The sequence below is a fragment of the Babylonia areolata genome, chromosome 3, assembly GCF_041734735.1.
Source record: "Babylonia areolata isolate BAREFJ2019XMU chromosome 3, ASM4173473v1, whole genome shotgun sequence".
Taxonomy (NCBI): Eukaryota; Metazoa; Mollusca; class Gastropoda; order Neogastropoda; family Buccinidae; genus Babylonia; species Babylonia areolata.
In genome coordinates, this window is record NC_134878.1 from 55,363,200 (window position 1) to 55,384,123 (window position 20,924).

The 20,924-nt window shown below is 43.6% G+C and overlaps 1 protein-coding gene across 1 annotated transcript in view; it reads left to right on the plus strand.

The window, feature by feature from the left end:
* The window catches only part of LOC143280130 (beta,beta-carotene 15,15'-dioxygenase-like), a 23,357-nt gene continuing 2,433 nt past the window's right edge, over positions 1 to 20,924 (plus strand). The window contains exons 1-10 of the mRNA XM_076584690.1: positions 1 to 164; positions 6,958 to 7,151; positions 7,969 to 8,227; positions 9,872 to 10,022; positions 12,568 to 12,709; positions 14,496 to 14,713; positions 15,586 to 15,828; positions 16,709 to 16,811; positions 18,136 to 18,236; positions 18,739 to 18,850. Of these exons, the coding sequence (XP_076440805.1) occupies positions 6,992 to 7,151; positions 7,969 to 8,227; positions 9,872 to 10,022; positions 12,568 to 12,709; positions 14,496 to 14,713; positions 15,586 to 15,828; positions 16,709 to 16,811; positions 18,136 to 18,236; positions 18,739 to 18,850 (1,489 nt within the window). The 5' untranslated portion in view covers positions 1 to 164; positions 6,958 to 6,991. The remainder of the gene's footprint in view (positions 165 to 6,957; positions 7,152 to 7,968; positions 8,228 to 9,871; positions 10,023 to 12,567; positions 12,710 to 14,495; positions 14,714 to 15,585; positions 15,829 to 16,708; positions 16,812 to 18,135; positions 18,237 to 18,738; positions 18,851 to 20,924) is intronic.

Consider the following 20,924-nt stretch of genomic DNA (forward strand, 5'->3'; position numbering starts at 1 on the left):
GGCAAAAGGCAACGGAGGTAGTGAACGAGTTAGGCCTAGCGGAGTCAAGTGTACTTTTGTTTCAGCGCTGGTAGAGGGCACGGCGGTGTCTTTGTAGACAGTTGGGAATCAGTCGGAATCCGCCGAAGCAGTCCAGCCTTTTATTAATTTTCTTGGCAAAAAAGGTGAGGATACTTTTTTTTAATTTTTTTAAATTTTGTTATTGAGTTTTTGTTGTTATTGTTGTTGTTGTTGTGATTGTTTTGTGTTAAAAAAGAAAAAAAAATTCTTGTATGTTTAAAATACACACACACACACACACACACACACACACACACTCTCTCTCTCTCTCTCTCTCTGTATGTGCGTGTGTGTTGTCAGCTCATTGATTTTATTCATGCCCTCCCCACTCCCCTTCCGCATCTCTTTTTCTTTGTCCCTGCCCCGGCTCCGCCCCGGGCCTTTTAGTGATGCCTCCATTGCTGTCTCCTCCCTTCCAACCCAACAGCAATGATTATATCTAAATTTTGATGTATGTGTACTTTGAATATATATAATGTGTGTGTGTGTGTGTGTGTGTGTGTGTGTGTGTGTGTTTAATGATTTTTTGTGTGTGATCTTTCTCAGTCTTGAACCCTTTTTTAAAATTATTATAATTATTATTAAAACCGTGCTTGTGCCCCCCACGCGCTCCCCCCTCCCCCACCTCTCTCGAGTCTGTCAACTGAAGGTGCGTTATTGCATTGTATTGCATTACTCTTATCATAAGATGCCTATAAGTTTATTTTACGTAGTATTGTGTAGTGTAGACCCTGTTCAAGACAAGGACTGAACTGATGCAAAAAAAAAAAAATTCTTTTTTTTTTTTTTTTAAAGCACACCAGTGGAGTGATGGCCTAGAGGTAACGCGTCCGCCTAGGAAACGAGAGAATCTGAGCGCGCTGGTTCGAGTCACGGCTCAGCCGCCGATATTTTCTCTCCCTCCACTAGACCTTGAGTGGTGGTCTGGACGCTAGTCATTCGGATGAGACGATAAACCGAGGTCCCGTGTGCAGCATGCACTTAGCGCACGTAAAAGAACCCACGGCAACAAAAGGATTGTTACTGGCAAAATTCTGTCGAAAAATCCACTTGCGATAGGAAAAGCAAATAAAACCGCACGCAGGAAAAAAAATACAAAAAAAAGGGTGGCGCTGTAGTGTAGCGACGTGCTCTCCCTGGGGAGAGCAGCCCGAATTTGACACAGAGAAATCTGTTGTGATAAAAAGAAATACAGATACATATACAAATACCAGTGCTTGTCCTATTATCCCGGTAACAAAGCATTTAGTCTTTTCTTGTCCCCCCCCCCCCCCCCCCCCCTCTCTCTCTCTCTTCCAGAGAGTCTGTCGGTGACTGTTTCTATGTCGCTCTCTACCTCTCTTTGTTTCTGTCTGTCTGCCTCCCAGTGAGTGTCTTCGACGGAACCAGCCGGCCTGTCGTAAAGTTCGTCGATCAATGGCTCTCTCTCTTTGCCCTGCCGCGGTGTCTCAGTGTCACGTGTCTCGGTTTTCCATCTCTCTGTCTCTCTCAGTTTCTCTCTGTGTGTGTGTGTGTGTGTGTGAATGTGTCAGTGTGTGTGTGTGTATGTGTGTGATACCAAAGTTGAGTGTGTATGGCTGTGCCACGTTGCTTTCCCAACTTGAGCAGTTATCATGTTCGGACACTGTAAATTGCATCTTTGATACTTCCTTTGTCTTCGATATAGCTCATCAAAAATATGTGTACCAGGTGAGTTCTACAGAGAAATCTGAATGGTGTTGTCAACTTTTTCTTGTTTGTTTGTTCAAAAACAGTGCAATAAAAGTGCATGTTCTCCGGCTCTTTCTCTCCCTCTCCCGCTCTCATTCTTTATTATATTTCTATATTTGTTCTTCGTGCCTATGACCTAAGTTCTTCCAAGTGTCACATTTTACGAGATACATAAATCATGTTTTACGCGCGTCTCCGATCAGAAGACACTAAAAGCTTCTCTTGGCGGAATTATTACGCATGCGCATACACGCAAGCAGGCTAACACACACACACACACACACGGGCGCGCGCGCGCGATCCAACAAATGAGGCACGTCATAGCCCCTTAGTGCTACACTTACACATAGCTCCCACAATCCGTAAACACACACACACGTACACACACACTCTCATACATACGCACACACACAAACACACACACACACAATCCGTGCGATTCAGCAACGCCCGCTGTGTAAAGTGGTTCCCTGTGGGGTCACTGTTTTGGGGAGAATTCCTCACCCTCACCTCGTCGCTAATAATACGAAGAGTGCAGGGAGTTTTTGGACGTAAGAGTGCAGGGTTCGTATATACACCAACAGCACGCACACATCACCACCCCGTCCTCCTCCGCCTCCTCACCCCTCTCACACCCCCTCCGGCAGCTGTCAGTCTAGTCGCACAGATAGCCGTTTTTGTTGTCCTCTTGAACTCTGGCTGACCCGGTATTGCACTCCATCTCGATCCGCGGCAACTTCCGGGAGGTTGATAGAGAGAGACGGGAAGAGAAAGAGAATGAGAGAGGGAGAGGAGACAGACAGATTGAGAGAGAAACGAAATGTCAAACACACACATAAACACACACACACACACACACACACAAACACGGACACACACACACACACACTGTGACACACATACACACTGCACACACACACACACACTTTCCGCGTGATTCACTGAGCAAAATTAATGTGAAAGAACACCTGCTCTGTCACGTACCAGTTCACTGTGGGTCATTGTTCTTGCAAGTATTCCCCCAACCTCGACGCTGATATCATGAAGAGTACAAAGAGTGCAAGGTCGTTCGTAATAGAGCAGGGTTGGTAAGACACTAACAGCACTCTTATCTCCCTCCCCCCCCCCCCACCCCGAACCCCTCTCACACCCCATCTGCCAGCTACCCACACAGCAACGCGGCTTTTAAACTCAGAACTCAAGAGAGAGAGAGAGAGAGAGTGGGGGGGGGGGGATGGAAAGAAAGGGAAACAGAGAGAGAGAGAGAAAGAAAGAAAAAGGGAGACAGAGAGAGGGAGACAGATTTAGAGAGAAAGAAAACGAGAGAGAGAAGGACAGAGAGAGAGCAGCAGCAGCTGCAGCAGCAACAACAGCACACACACACACACACACACACACACAGAGCACCTATATACAACATACGCGCGCACACGCGCGCGAATGAACAACTGCAAAGTCAACAAACACGCACATGCATACAAACAAACACCGACACTGATACACACAAACGCACACATTCTCTCACACACACACACACACACACGCACACGCGCGCACGCAGACACACACACACACATCAGCATGTAATGTGACACAAACGCACACACACGCTACGAGAGAGTTCTTGACCTTGACCGCCGCAACCCTCCCCCTGCACCTCTCCCCTTCCACCCCCAAACAGGCTTCCCTGGTAGAAAAAAGAAAAAAAAGAAAAAAAGAAAAAAGGGCAAGGTCACACGTCTGCCCACAGTGAGCTCACCAATTTGCACTCAGCCGCATTTTTGTAGCTTGCCGGTGTAAAGGCCTCAAACTTCTCCCATTCCAATTTTTCTCTTCGTTTGTCTGATGTGTCCGTTTTTTTGTTTTGTTTTGTGTGTGTGTTTGTGTGTGTGAATGGACGTCAAACTAAAAACAGTTAAACAATAATCGCACGCACGCACTGCACGCACAACAAATAAACACACACACAAAAAAGTCATTGAACATACTTTCATGGAACCTCAAAGGGTACAAAGAGACAATAGATGGACTTACGACAAATAAATTAGCACATGATTGGGTAATAAAACACTTCAGTAAATATGATATTATCTTTTTACAAGAAACCCATCTAGATAAAGACACTGCAAGTAACATCTTCATTCCAAATTTTGCACCTGGAATTCATTATGTACGTCAAAAACGTAAACTGAAAAGCAGTAAGTTCATCAGGGGGGGATATCAATTTACATTAAAGAAGATTTAAGAAAGAACATCAAAATACTGCCAAGCAGTAACAGCGACATTGTGTGGATAAAGATACAAAGCACCAATGACAACGACGACACTTTTGTGGGATGTGTCTACATCCCTCCAGAAACATCCTCTTTTGGAAAAGATAATACCACGGACATCTGGGATAAGTTAGAAGAAAACGTCGAAGAAATCAACGAAATGGGAAACATCATACTTTTTGGAGATTTCAGTGCACGAACAGCTGGGATACCAGATTTCATTCAAATGGGTTGTGTATAAAAAAAAATAGAAAATGAATATATCAAATACTGGAAAGATAAAAGAGAAAAAAGATTAAAGCTAAAATTTTGCAATACGATTGTAGCAGAGTACAAAACTGAAACCTATCTTTTAAATATATCAGATACAAAACAAAACACAGACAAGCTTTAACGCATGACCTAAAGATTGAGAAAGGTAGATATTTAAATATTCCACAAGAAGACAGATTGTGCAACAAGTGTAACATCCTGGAAGACGAAATCCATCTTCTTGATCATTGCATTAAATATAAAACCTTAAGGCAACAATTTTTAAAGGATATTCAAAATTCGAATAACACAGGACATATTCCCAGTCAGGTGATGCTAACAGATGATGAATATATACAAACAAGATTGGGAAAATTTGCTTATGAATGCTGCTGCAATTTACTGCATTAACTGATTGATTCATTGTGTGTTTTTCATTCGTTCATTCATTTACCATTGCACTTGTGTCTTATAAACCTTACGGTTTCATGACAATAAAATATATTCTATTCTATTCTATTCTATTCACACACGCATGGACTGACATACACACACTCCTGCGCCCGCATACAACTTCACACGCACTTCTAATATCAGACTGACTACACCCAAGCACACACACTCTCTCCCTCTCTCTTCCAGTCTCATACACATGCAAAACTCTCTCTCTCTCTCTCTCTCTCTCTCTCTCTCTCTCTCTCTCACACACACAGACACATACACACACACACGCTGACGCACGCGCGCGCGCGCGCGCACACACACACACACACATCGTAGCATTGTTTAGACACTTGATAAATCATGCATAGCCATATGCTTACACAATGTAAATAAATCATAGCCATATTCACGCACTGTTTCAAATCATGATAGCAATGCTTACACGCTCAATAGATTATAGCGCCGCTGTGCCGGCTTACACACTGTTCACTCACTCGGAGCATTGCTTACGCACTGAATCATAATAGCACTGCTTACACACTGGTGGTGAGACATTGCTATTGATGTTTACGAACTGTTGATAAATCAGCAGCCATGCATAAACACTGTTGATGAACAATAGCAATGCTTTCATACTGCCGGTAACTTGATAAATCATCGCAATAGCACAAACACGTGCAATGCTTAGACTCTGTTGTTGAATCACAGCATTGCTTACACACTTTTGATAATCATAGCCATGTTTACACACAGTAAATAGATAATAGCCATGCTTACACAACGGCTTTGATTAAATCATATCCATTAAAAAAATATTTACACCATAGCTATGTTTACACACTGTTGCAAATCACACACTGCCAGTAGATCATAACCATGCTTTCACGCTGTTAATAAATCTATAGCCAAGCTTATCAATTGACGGTCAAGGTAGTCGTACGCAAGCACACTCAAGCGTATGCACAAACGCATGTACTGTGCAAACAAACACAGACATACGTTTGCACACACACGCTTCCTCGCTCTCACACACGTAGACACTTGAACGAAAAATAGCACCGGCAAACACGTATACCGGCACTTTCACTTCTACACACACACACACACACACACACTCACACACACACGACGACGACAACGACGGATACACACACTCCCTCTTTCCTCCTGCCCCCAATATCATCCCATCCGCACACAAACACACTAACTCAAATAGACATATGTATGCATACATACGCATACACACAGGCACGGACACACACAGGCACGCACACACAAACACACACACAAACACACTCACACACGCACGCACGCACGCACGCACCGTCACACACATGCAACTGAGCTGTATCACCCACTCAGCGAAACTCCCGAAGCCGGACTGAAACAGAGCCAGGAAAGATAGGCACGTGCCGCTGATTAATTTTAACATATGGACAGAACAGGGTGGTGGTGGGAATTAGGTCAGTTTGGTTACCATGGCTGTCTGATATAAATAGTGTAAAAATGACGCTTATGTGGGTGTGTGTGTGTGTGTGTGTGTGTGTGTGTGTGTACCGTGTGTGTGCATGCCCGCACTTCTAAATGCATGCGCGCTCAACCCTTTAGTCCGTGCAGGTGCCTCTCTGTCTCATTTCTCTCTCTCTCTCTCTCTCTCTCTCAGTCAATCTCGCTCTCTCAGCCTCCTGCTTTCTCTATATATATTTCAGACTCCCTGTCTCTCTTTCTGTCTGTCTGTCTCTGTCTCTGTCTGTCTCTCTGTGAATACTGTATGCGTTCGTACGTACGGCGAAGATACGCATCAGTGTAAACGAATACACACAAATACACATATGCACTGGCACATGTACACACACGCTCACATGCTCCGACACACACACACACACACACACACACACACACACACACACACACACACACACACATGACTCAGTAATACATGCACGTACTGTTTCACACACCCACCCCGGGCAACCAAACTGGCACACACACTCACACACACACACACAACACAACACAACACAACACAACACACACACACACACACACACAACACACACACACACACATACGCACGCACCCCCCATGCCCCCCCCACCAACACACGCACGCACGCACGCACGCAGACCCACAACATCATCGACGGACAGCAATACAAACTGTGATGGACTGTGTGACGTGCGCCAGCACTAACTGCTGAATCACTGACCCTGTGTAGCTGTGGCACAGCACTGAGCGAGGCAGAAGAAGCGATGTCTTCACAGCCAGCAGCAACTAAACGGAGGATGCAGCAGGAAGGGACAGGGCCGGATGACGAGGACCAGCAGCAGCAGCGGCGGCGGTGTCTCCCAGAGTGGATGACCCTGGACAAGGACTCGCATACCAAGACTCCAGTTGCCACAGAGATATCAGGTTAGACTGAGCACTTGCAGTACTCAGTATTCTTTCACGAGTGGACCGACACTGAGTCGGAACTATTATGTAGGTGGTTTTCTTTACTTGACTTTCGCCTTGCTGCTTCGATTCGGTTTTACCGGCGGTGTTCAGCCAAGTTGACAAATTAAATCTGTTTGTGTCTCTGTCTCTCTAAAATGTATGTTTAATTTAAATTATATATGTATATGTATGCGTATTCTCTCTCTCTCTCTCTCTCTCTCTCTCTCTCTCTCTCTCTCTCTTTCTCTCATTGTGACTGATGTAGATTAGCAAGGACAGATTGGAAGAATGGGGCCATGCCTAAAATCTTTATCCTTAAAAAACAAACAAACAAACTTTTTGAGTTTTGAGTTTTATCTCTCTCTCTAGCTCTCTCTCTCTCTCTCCCTCCCTTCCTCGCTCTCTCTCTCTCCCTCCCTCCCTCTCTCTCTCTCTCTCTATATATATATATATGTATGCGCGCACGTGTGTGTGTGTGTGTGTGTGTGTGTGTGTGTGTGTGTGCTTGTGTGTGTACAACTGGTGTGTGCGTGGTTGTGCGTGCGCGCGCGTGTGTGTGTGTGGTCGTCGTGTTGTGTATTTGTGTGTGTGGTGTGTGTGTGTGTGTGTGTGTGTGTGTGTGTGTGTGTGTTTGTGTGTGTGTGCATGTATGCGTCAGTGTGTGTGCGTGTTCGTGTACGTGTTTGCGTGTTTGTGACGCAGTTGCTGGCAGCAATTGATATTGTCCAACAGGAGCTGAGTTCGCACATGTTAATGAAATTAACAAGTTCCTGGTTCATGGTATGGGCGACAGGTAAAATTCCCAAATGGCTGAACGGCAACCTGTACAGGAACGGGCCGGGGGTATTCAGTGTGGGGAACCAAAAACTCGAACACCTGTTCGACGGTTTGGCTCTCGTCCATCGATTCCTTATCTATGACGGTGACGTCAGTTACCAGTCTCGTATTCTGGACACCGACACCTGGACTCGCTCCTGCAAAGCCAACAGGCTGGTGTCATCCCAGTTTGCCACCTACGCTTACCCAGACCCTTGCAAGAGCTTGTTTGACAAGTAAAGCTGTTTTCTTACTAGCTCGTTTGTGTGTGTGTGTGTGTGTGTGTGTGTGTGTGTGTGTGTGTGTGTAATTCCACTACACTTACGTCATTTGACTGATGATGTCATGATCATGTCGTTGACTGACACTGTGACAATTATGTCATAGTTAGGTCTTTATCTTACACACACACACACACACACACACACAGACACACACACACACATGCCTTTGTCAGACAGAACAATGTCAAAGATATGTCTTGTCTGACAGAATGGTATAGTATTTATGGCGTTGTCTGACGGAATGATATCATGGTAATCTCGTCTTACAGAACAAATTCATAGTTATGTCCCTGACACAATTTTGTTGCTGTCTGATAGAATGATGTCATAGTTATGTCGTTTGCTGACAGAATGATGTCATAGTTATGGCGTTGTCTGACAGAATGATGTCATAATGATGTCACTGTCTGATAATAATAATAATAATGGATACTTATATAGCACACTATCCAGAAATCTGCTCTAGGTGCTTTACAAAAACGCTTTTGATAACATAAAACATTATATCTATGTTACATACACACACCAAAATGTGACCACACACACACACACACACGCACGCACGCACGCACGCGCACACACACGCACGCACGCACGCACACACACACACTGCATACATACATTTTAACATACATGTGTATCCAACAGCTACCCTAACACATACGCACACATAGGCAGGCACAAACTTACATAAACACACGCACACACAATACACATTCATATACATGCATGTAGTTATGGACCTGCCACAATTGATCTTATTGCTGAGGGAAAAGGTGAGTTTTGAGACGAGATTTAAAAGATGCGAGGGAATCAGAATGACGGAGGTTATCAGGGAGCTTGTTCCACGTCTTTGGCGATTGAAAAGAAAACGATCTGTGTCCATAGGTCTTACTTCTGACGTGAGGTATCCTGAGAAGTCGAGTATCAGAGGAAGAACGGAGCTGGCGAGACGGGGTATAGATATGGATGAGTTCAGAAAGATACTTGGGGCCAGATCCGTTGACTGCAGAAAAGGTCAGAGTGGATAGCTTATAGTCTATTCGATCAGAAACAGGCAACCAGTGGAGAGACTGAAGAAGAGGAGAAACATGGTCAAATTTAGAAGCTCTGCAAATGAGTCTGGCAGCGTTATTCTGAATTCGTTGGAGTCTGTCTAACAGGTATTTGGGAAGGCCGGCCAAAAGAGAGTTGCAGTAATCCAATCTTGAGAGAACCAGAGAGCATACAAGTGTCTTGGTTGCATCGGTTGAGAGATAGTGGCGGATAGAGCTGATTCTACGCAGTTCCAAATAGGCAACTTTACAGATATTCGAAATGTGCTGTTGGAAGGAAAGAGACTGGTCCAGGATTACACCAAGACTGCGAACAAAGGGAGAAAGTGAAACAGGTGTGATAGAATGATGTCATAGTTTTCGCGTTTGTCTGACAGAATGATGTCACACTTACGGCGTTGTCTGACAGAATGATGTCATAGTTATGGTGCTGTCTGGCAGAATGATGCCATAGTCATGGCGTTGCCTGACAGAATGTCTGACAGCATTATCATGCTGATGCCCAACATAATCATGGCGTAATTATGTCGTTGTCTGACAGGATAATGTCATACCTACTGCCCATTAACCCAAATGACATGACGGACAACACAGCAGTGAACGTTATCAAACATGGCGACAAACTGTATGCAGTTACAGACACCACAGTTCTGAACGAAGTGGATCCAGAAACGTTGAAGCAAACAGCAACGGTAAAGTCCATGTGCCTGTCTATTGCTTCTTGACATCCCCTCCCCCCACCTCCATCCCTCATACCACATTACTTTCTTCTTGTCTTATACTTCACTTTCTCTCTGTAAATTTGTTCTTCGTTTGATTGAAACAAAGTTCAGATCTCTCCCTCTCTCTCTCTTTATCTGTGTGTGTATGTGTGTGTGTGTGTGTGTGTGTGTGTGTGTGAGTGCGTGCGTGCATGCGTGTGTGTGTGTGTGTGCGTGTGCGTGTGCTTGTGTGTGTGTGTGTGTGTGTGCGTGCGTGCATGCATGCGTGCGTGCGTGCATGCGTGCGTGTGTGTGTGTGTGTGTGTGTGTGTGTGTGTGTGCGTGCGTGTGCGTGTGTGTGTGCACCAGTTTCTCGTACAGGTCTGTCGGTTGTGCATCAAAGCTGCAATGTTGCCAGACTATCTTTATTCTCTTTCCCTCCGTCTCCATCCTTCAATAGTTCCTTGGAGGATTGGTTTAGCAAGGCCATTGGATCTCGTTATGTGGCCATACCAGCACAGTTGTCTTTTCTTTCTAAGCTGATGTCAGTGTATCTTCATATGGTCCAAGTTACTGCTTGATGTTGTGGCGCGCTTGTTCACTGGTGATGTGATCAATGTATCTGGTGTTGTTCCTTGTGAAAACACCCCCTTTTCATGGCTTGAAGTCTTGTATGCATATTGGAATATGGAATATACAAGTGCTCACAAGAGTCTGATCTTGTGTTTCTTTCAGATACTGTTGTCCTTCCATATAGGTTTTCAGTCTGGACAGTGCTGATGTTGTCTTTGATACCCTTGCAAGGCTTTCTGATTTGGATCCTTCATGGCTGCTGATGGATCCCAGGTAAGTGAACTGTTCAACAGTTCTTAGCTTCTGTCCCAGGGCAGTTTTGTCAACAGTGATGATGGTGTTTTGGCTGGTCTTTTCGGCGCGTGCTGATTTCCATGTCACAGCTTGTCAATGTTTCAGCCAGTCGTTTAACAAGCTGAGCGAGTTCTTGCTCACTTCTTGCTAGGCCATTGATATCGTCTGTGAAGCAAAAGTACGTAATGATTCTTCCTCCAATGCTGATTTTGCAGACATGATCTTCATGGGCGTCAGTCATGATGTGGTCTAAGAATAAGTTAAGCAATATAGGAGGCAGAAGACAGCCATGTCGGAATCAAACCGAAGTACAGAACTTTTCTCCAATAGCACCCAGTGTGAGTACCTTGCTGCTGGAGTATAGATGCTGGATGGTGTTGTAAGCTTTTGACCAGAGGTATTTTTTTCATTTAGCCCAGAGTGCTTCCTGTAAGATACTGCCAAATGCTTTCTTGAAGTCTATGAAGATGTGGTAGAATCCCCACTGGTGTTGGAGGTGTTTTTTTCTTTCTTTTTTTCTCTTTATTTTATTTTACAAAGGTCACGCAGGTCAACGGTCTGTTCAATGGTATTTCTGACTTTTTGTGGAATCTAGCCTGTTCTTCAGCAGTGATGGTATCTGCTTGCAGATATGATTTTGAGCATTACTTTGATAGCATGGCTGATCAAATGGATGGTGCACTAGTTTCCTTTTGGGGGGGAGAGAGATGATAATTGATTGGGTCCGTTGGGTGGGTCATTCGCATGTGTGCCAGATTTTGTTGCAGATGGCAAATAGGTTGTCAATTACTGCCTATCCACCATGTGTCAAAAGTTCTGCAGGGATATTGTCAATGCCTGCAGCCTTGCCACATTTCAGCAACTTCACTCCTCTCAGAAAAAGTGGGAAGTAATTATCATTTGATGACCTTGCACTGTTAGTACACTTGGGTCTCCTTTGCTCTGTTTTTTTTTTTTTTTTTTGTTGTTTTTTGTAGAGGTCAGAGCAGTACTCTGTCCACCTGTTTACGACGTCTTTTTCCTGTGTGAGACAGTTGCCGTCTTTGTCCTGGATGGTGCTGACTTTACATTGTTTCTATTTGATCAAGTCTTTTGCACTCTTACAGACTTTCTTTATGTCTTGCTGTCAAGGTTTTTCTCAGTGTGTTTATGCTGTTGTCCAGTCCAATTTTCATTCTCATTCTTCATTTCTTGACTGGCCTTTTTGTTTATAAAACTGAATTTCTCCTTTCCTCAGTTTTCTTTTGTGGCTTTAGGCTACTTCGTGTATAGCACATCCCTATGATCCTACTTGGTATCCATGGTTGGGTTTCTCTATTGCTTACCCTTATGACTTCTGTAGCTGTCTCAGTCATCACTTTGATTGAAATTGTTTGTGATACCTCCAAGATCTTCTACTAGTAGAAGTATCGGGGAGAATGAAGGGCTGAATTTGACTCTCTTGTTGTTGAACTTAAAATTAAGATTGAGGTACAACAAGAGAAGGAACAACGGCCTAAGGGTTACAACGTACATTGGATCCCCTATTTAGCAATTTCATGTCATAAAGAATTCAAATTGATCGATAGCCTGGATGGAGTGGTTTAGCCTAAAACGTTTGAACTAGAAAAAAGATAATTAGTGTAGTTTGATTTTCAGAACGTTTCTTTTTTTCTTCTGCACTGGGCAGGTGGATTTGCATGACACGGTAGCAGTGCACATGGCGACAGCCCACCCTCATTTTGATACTGACGGAACCATGTACAATCTGGGCACTTCCTTCAACCCTATGTCAGCATATAGTATTGTGGCCATACCCCCTAAACATCCAGGTAAGTTAAATGGTTGTACCCCAAGCAGCCCGGTAAGTACAATGGTTATGCCCTGAAACAGACCAGTAAATACAATGGTTATAAATTTCTAACAGACCAGTAATTAAATGGTTTTACCCCCCCCCCCCCGCCCCCGAAACAGCACGGTAAGTACAATGGTTGTAAATTTCTAACAGACCAGCACGATTAGTACAATGGTTACACCCCCCAAAAAACAGACTAGTAAGTATAATGTTTATACCCCTGAAAGACCAGTAATTACAATGCTTATACCCCCCAACAGACCAACAATTTCAATGGTTATTCTCCCCCACAACAGCACAGTTAGTGCAATGATTATACCCCCTCCAAAACATTCCAGTAAGTACAATGGTTTTAGCCCCCAGAATTGCCAGTAATTACAAAAGCTATACCCTCCAAACAGACCAGTAGTTACAATGGCTATACCCTCCAAACAGACCAGTAATTATAATGGTTATGCCCCCAACCCCGCCCCTAAAGAGCACGGTAGGTACAATGGTTATTCTCCACAGACCAGTAATTACAATGGTTATACCCCACCTAAGCATTACAGTACGTACAGTGGTTATACCACCCATACAGACCAGTAATTTCAATGGTTACACCCCCCAAACAGACCAGTAATTACAATGGTTATACCCCACAAATATCCAGTAATTACAGTGGGTACACCCCACAAACAGACCAGTAATTACAGTAGTTATACCCACCTAAACAACACGGTAAGTACAATAGTCATACCCTACCCTACCCCAAACAGACCAATAATTACAATAGTTATACCCACCTAAACAGCACGATAATTATAATAGTTATACCTACCGAAACAGCACGGTAAGTACTATAGTTATACCCACCTAGACAGCACGGTAAGTGCAATAGTTACACCCCCAAAACAGACCAATAGTTACAATAGTTATATTCCCCTTAATAGCATGGTAAGGACAATAGTTATACCCCACCCCAAACAGACCAGTAATTACAGTTGTTATATCCATCAAACAGACCATTAATTACAATGGTTCTACACCCAAATAGACAAGTAATTACAATGGTTATAGCACCCCAACAGACCATTGATTACAATGGTTATACCCCAGATGGACCAGTACTTACAATGGGTATACCCCCAAACAAACCAGTAATTACAATAGATATGACCCCATTAACAGACCAGAAATTGCAATAATCATAGCCCCGCCCCAAACAAACCAATAATTACAATGGTTTTTCTTCCCAACAGACCAGTATTTACAATGCTTGCATCCCCTAAACAGCATGGTAAGTACAATGGTCACGCCCCCAAATATCTTGGTCAGTATAGACACTGGATTTTTGCAAGTGTGTGCTGGACGAAGTGGTCGTGTTATGATTGTATAGCCTGGAGTGTGTGCTGCCTGTGTGTGTTACTCGGTCTTTCTGTGCCTGTTTCTGTCTGTCCGACTTACTCTGTACTTGAGTGAGTGATTCTCTCTCTCTCTCTCTCTCTCTCTCTCTCTCTCTCTCTCTCTCTGTGTGATATTGGAAAAAAAAAGTTTAACAAATTAGCAATACGTTAGCATTCTCAAACAAGCCATTCGCACATAGACCAAAACAGCACTAACCTCGGACATACCCAGCAACAGTAAAACTTGAAATCGATATTTTTTATGCAAACAGACACGCCAGACGAAGAAGACATGTTCCAGAAGGCCAATCAGAATAAACCCCGCACATACCCAGCAACAGTAATACTTGAAGAAATAATATATTATCACCCAAACAGACACGCCAGACGAAGACGTGTTCCAGAAGGCCTATCAGTTGACGACCATTCCCTCCCGCTTCAAAATGCACGTGAGCTACGGGCACAGCTTCGGCATGTCGGCAGAATACTTCGTGCTGCTGGAGCAGCCTCTGGCACTCAACATCGTCAAGCTGCTCACCATGAACTGGCGTCGGGAAGGCATCGCCTCCAACTTTGTCAAGTTCCCGGAGGAGGAGGTAGGTATACATGTGATTTTATCAGCTCTTGGTGTTCTGTTGGTGTCCCATTAATTGTATACTTGGCCCCAATTGGTACGAAATGTGCTGGAGCATATAGAGCCTCGAAACAACACCTGTGGTAAATTAAGTTGTAGGAAAATCAACAGCAAAAAACAAAAAGCAACAACAAAACAAACAAAACAAAAACAAACAAGCAAACAACAACAACAACAACAAACAAACAAACAAAAAACAACAATCAAACGAATGAACCAACCAACCAACCAACCAACCTAAAAACAACAACAACAACAACAAACCAAAAGGGGGGGGGGGAGGGCGAGATATAGAACTGTTGGAATGAATGGCAATGAAGATGTGTAGAACTTAGGGAACAAAATTTGCTGTGGGAACATAAAGCTGTGGAAACAATACACTGAACAATAAAGAGGTCAAAACGCACAAGCACAGAAAGAAAGAAAAAAAGCTTTAGGTATATAAAGCTGTGGAAACAAACACACTTTAACAAAACAGCAACAACAAAACAACAACAACAACAACACTCTTGAGAGTTGTCATTGGAACGCTCCCCCAAATCAACCTCACCTCACCTCACCTCACCTCACCTCAGGCCCGTAACTACAGAGTAGTCGTTGGGGGAACCGCAGACGCAACCTCCCTTCTCCATCTGTCTCTGTCAGCAGCCGCCGGCAGCAGCTCATGTGTATGGAGTCCGGTCCATTCTTTGATGTTCTCATGCCAGTTCTTCCGCTGTCTTCCTCTTCTTCTCCCGCCCTCGATGGTGCCTTGCATGATTGTTTTGGACAGACTGGTGTGTCGAGTGTTGTGCCCCAAACAAATAAATCATAAAAAGGCATCTCTTGATTCAGATACTCTTCCACGTCATTCGTCGCTCGGACAACCAACGACTGCCAGTCTCCTTTAAAGCTGACCCCGGCTTCTGCTTCCACTTCATCAACTGCTACGAGGAGGAAGAACACCTGGTTGTCGACCTCTGCTGCTATGAGGACGTGGGCATCGTGGAGGAGTTCTTTCTGGAGAACTTAGCGGACAAGGCGGACATCCCACCAGCCACCTTCCGCCGCTACGTGCTGCCCCTTAACGTCACCGAGGTCAGTCGATTATCGATCAGCATCAGGGGTGGGTGGTGTTCAAGAGAACATCGTACCTGCCGGTAAAGCTGTGTCTGTGGGTGAATCTGCATGAAGCAAGGCAACGGCCGCATGTGGGTTTACCTGCAGGTACACCTTTACCCGCACGCATGATGGTCTCATGAACATCAGTCCAGGACGATGACGTGATGTGACGACGATGATGTTTGGTGTTTGATGATGATGTTTGATGAAGATGTTTGATAACGATGATGCATGGCAATGTTTGATTAATGTTCAATGCTGATGGTGGTGTTCGATGATTATGACGATGATGATGATGATGTTTTAATAACGGTGTTCGATGATGGTGATGATTATGATGACGATTTGGATGACGATGCTGCTGCTTGGTGATGATGTTTGGTGATGGCGATGATAACGATTATGTCTGATATCATAATGTTTGATGATGATGATTGATGATGATGACGATCTTTGATGATGACGATGATAATATTCTAAGGTGATGCTTGATGATGATGATGACGATGACGACGATAATGATGATGTTTGATAACGTTTTGAAAATGATTATGATGCTTGGTGAGGTGATGATGCCGTGTGATCATGACGATGCTGTTGTCTGAAGTGACCGAAGAACACACAGGCCACATAAGTGTGTGTGTGTGTGTGTGTGTGTGTGTGTGTGTGTGTGTGTGTAAGAAAATCGTAGCGTATGTTGGTTTGTACGCATCTGTTTTACTACACTACACCTTTAAAAAAACAATCAGTTGCTCTGCTGGAAAAGTGTGAGGTTTACCGACAGAGAGGGCAGATGAGGTGGACACTGTTCCACTGGAGTACTTACAGACGAGTTGATGTAGTGTTGTGGGTGCAGGCGGACCCCGAGGTGAACCTTGTCGATATGGCGGACAGCCAGGCCACGGCACACATGGTGTCCCCCGGTGTCATCCACTGCTCCCCCGATTATATCACTGAGGGTGAGGGAGCGTCCCATTATCTTCTGTCTGTCTCTATCTGACTAGCTGGTTGAGTTTGTATGGTCTGTGCTGAATGCACCGAGTGGACTCTCTTTACACTGGATGTTTAAAAAAAAATTATGTGCTGCATTTTACGTATGGGATGTATCTTTATGTTAAAAATGTTCTAAGTTATATGTCTATTGTTTAATCAAGTCTTTTATTTATTTATTTATTATTATTATTATTATATTTATAATACTTTGGAATGCTGCATCTGCTGTCTGAAATATATTTATATAAATGTATGTCTTAGTTTCAGTTGTGTGTTTCTTTTGTCTGTTTCCGTTTTTTTTTTCTGTCTGCTATCTTTGTCCTCTTTCTGTACACACACACACACACACACACACACACACACACACACACACACGCGCGCGCGCGCGCGCGCGCGCACACGCACACGCACACACACATATATATAATATTATATATATATATATATATATATATATATATATTGGAGTGATGGCCTAGAGGTAACGCGTCCGCCGAGGAAGCGAGAGAATTTGAGCGCGCTGGTTCAAATCAAGGCTCGGCCACTGATACTTTCTCCCCCTCCACTAGACCTATAGTCGTGGGCTGGATGCTAGTCATTCGGATGAGACGATAAACCGAGGTCCCGTGTGCAGCATGCACTTAGCGCACGTAAAAGAACCCACGGCAACAAAAGGGTTGTTCCTGGCAAAATTCTGTAGAAAAACCCACTTCGATAGGAAAAACAAGTAAAACTGCACGCAGGAAAAAATACAACAAAAAAAAGGGTGGCGCTGTAGTGTAGCGACGCGCTCTCCCTGGGGAGATCAGCCCGAATTTCACACAGAGAAATCTGTTGTGATAAAAAGAAATACAAATACAAATATATATATATATATATATATATAGAGAGAGAGAGAGAGAGAGAGAGAGAGAGAGAGAGAGAGAGAACATGTCAGTGAAGTAGCGGAGGAAAGCAAGTGCGGGTAAACAAACTCTTCCTTTGTCAGTAAACAAAGATTATAAACAAAGTTGGATAGAATAGAAAGGCGATGGAAGATGTATTCATAAAAGGGAGGGATTTCGTTTGATATACTCGAAAACAAACGTCACTTCCGCAATACATTGGATTTTTTTAAAAAGTATTTTATCTTTATCAGGGTTGTTTTTTTTTTTTTTTTTTAATAAGATAAGAGGCAGTGAAGGAAGATGACAGCATTTCAAACCCCAAGACCCCACACCCATATATATATATATATATATATATATATTGTGTGTGTGTGTGTGTGTGTGTGTGTGTTTGTGTTTCCAGACAAAACAGTCATTGATCTACCCCGCATCAACTACGAACAGTGTAATGGCAAGAAGTATCGCTATGCCTATGGAATCTCCAAGCAGGGAAAGAAACAGAAGGTTTGTTAGTTTTCCTGTCTCTTATGCGTTCATCGCTTTTTTCTTGGTTAAAGAGAGCAAACGTATACGTGTGTGTGTGTGTGTGTGTGTGTGTGTGTGTACACGGGCATGTCTTTTTGTTGTTGTTGTAATTACTGCTTTTTTGTCAGAAGATTGATTTTGCATTAACAAGCATAGAATTATGTACATATATGGACAGCTACAAATGATTGAGCATGTAGTAACAATGAAACTTTAACAAAACTTACTAAAGAACATGAGCCAAACAAGTACATGTTATGTTGATGCTGGCAGTCTGTGTACGTGCTGACATCTACATGAAAATAATTCTGTACATAAAATGCATGATGCTGGCATTTCCATGATAATAATTCTGTACATAATATGCATGTACATAATATGCATGATGTCCCCAGCTGGTGAATAAAAATAACATGTACATATGCATGATATGCTCAGCTGCGCAATGATAAAAACGTGTACAAACGCATGCTGTGCCCAGCTGGTGAAGGTGGACGTGGAGAAGAGGGAGGCGGCGTACTGGAGGGAGACAGGGCAGAGTCCAGGGGAACCCATCTTTGTGGCCAGACCTGGTGCCAGCACTGAAGATGATGGTTAGTACAGCTTTGCTCTGTAGTACAGCCACCACCACTATGCTGTCTGTGCTGCTGCTTTGTGCTGTTGTACTATTGTGTGTGCACACACGTACTGTGTTGTTGCTGCATGATAAAAAGTAGGCTGGTGATTGTTTGGGAGAATTCATCAGTGTGATCAGTCTTTCTACCAAGACTCGGGGATGATGGTCAGTTCACATCCGTTGAATTTTGTGCTGTAGCTCAACTGTTAAAGATTTGTTCTGTTGCTGTCTGCCATGTAGATGTTAGCGTATACTCTTTGCCAAATGGTGTGAAAAATATATAGTATTGTACTGAATTGTATAACTCTTTTTTTTGTCACAACAGATTTTTCTGTGTGAAATTCGGGCTGCTCTCCCGAGGGAGAACTCGTTCCTACACTGAGAGCGCCACCCTTTTTGTATTTTTTTTCTGCTTGCATTTTTTTTTCCTATCGAATTGGATTTTTCTACAGAATTTTGTCAGGGATAATCCTTTTGTTGTCGTGGGTTCTTTTACATGCGATAAGTGCATGTTGTACATGGGACCTCGGTTTATCATCTCATCCGAATGACTAGCGTCCAGACCATCACTCAACGTCTAGTGTAGGGGAATAAAATACTGGTGACTATGGAATTCGAACCAGTGCGCTGAAATTCTCTCGCTTCCTAGGCGGACGCGTTATCTCCAGGCCAACACTCCACATGGCAACATTTTTATTTTATTTTATCAGAACCCACGTCTGTGGTTAGCGCCTACTGGTGCTAAGACTGAGGTTGATGGCCAAGTCAGCTACTGTTGAAGTGTGCTAAGTAACTGTCCACTGCATATAGTGTTTTCATGAAGTGTTGGTCTACGCACCAAGTATATGGACAGGGAGCAGGTGTTTGTTACACAGCAAGTGGAGTGGCTGAGTAATGCACTGGGAAACTGCAGACCTGATACAGGATCAAGTGCTCCAGCCACGCATAGTTCTATAAATGCGAACTTAACCCGCAGCACACAATAAACAACAACAACAACAACAACACTACCAACAACGTAAAAGTGCTTTGTAACGCACCTTGAGAAGATTTCTGGATAGTGTGCTATATAAGTATCCATCATTATTATCATTATTATCATTGTTCATAGCAGCTGCAGCAGCAGCAGCAGTATTAGTAGTAGTAGTAGAAGTATAATAATAATAATGATAATAATAATAATCATAATAATTATATTATTATTATTATTATTATTATTAACAGCAACAAACCCCAATAAAACAGCTTCACGTCAGTACATCAGGTCAATGGTCCTGTTCCTTCCTCACTGCTTGCACAGCCTGTCAGTTCGAACAGTGACCGTGTGCCTGGCCCCCTCCACCCAACCCACATACCTGCACTGACGTGCACAAATAAGCGCGTCCATCTCCAACCCCACCCCACCCAAACCCCACCCCACACCCAATCCCCAGACAACAACAACAGCAATAAGAGTGATGACCAAAACCTCTCAGATAGGAAAGCTAGTCAATGGCTGTTAAGACACGGGCCTAAAATAGCCTTCACTCCGTTTCTGTTCCGGGAGTTCTAACTAAAATTTGTGTGTAGACTTCTGTGCAGCAAATCAGAACTTTCGGACACGAAACGGAGTGAGGTTGATTTTACCTCCCGTCTCCTGGGATTAAGCCATTTAATGGGTGAAAATTCCCTTTCTTGGAGGGGAGACAACTTAAACGTTTTGTTCCTGAACTGATTTTGGTTTTTTCCCCCGTACAATAAAGCGAATGAGTACATCAGTCCACCCAGTAATTTTAATGCACATTGCAACTGGAACCTGCCTTATCTATTTTGCAAATTTACGCGTGGATTCATCCAATCACCACTGTAAACACCTTTTTATTACACACACACACACACACACACACACACATATATATATATATATATATATATATATAGAGAGAGAGAGAGAGAGAGAGAGAGGGTGGCATGGGGGGGGAAACAACCACTTCCGAAAACAAAAATCGCTGTACCCAAGCAGCTGAATCCAGACAGGAGTTATTTCCCATTAGATCCCGATCGAGGTGGCA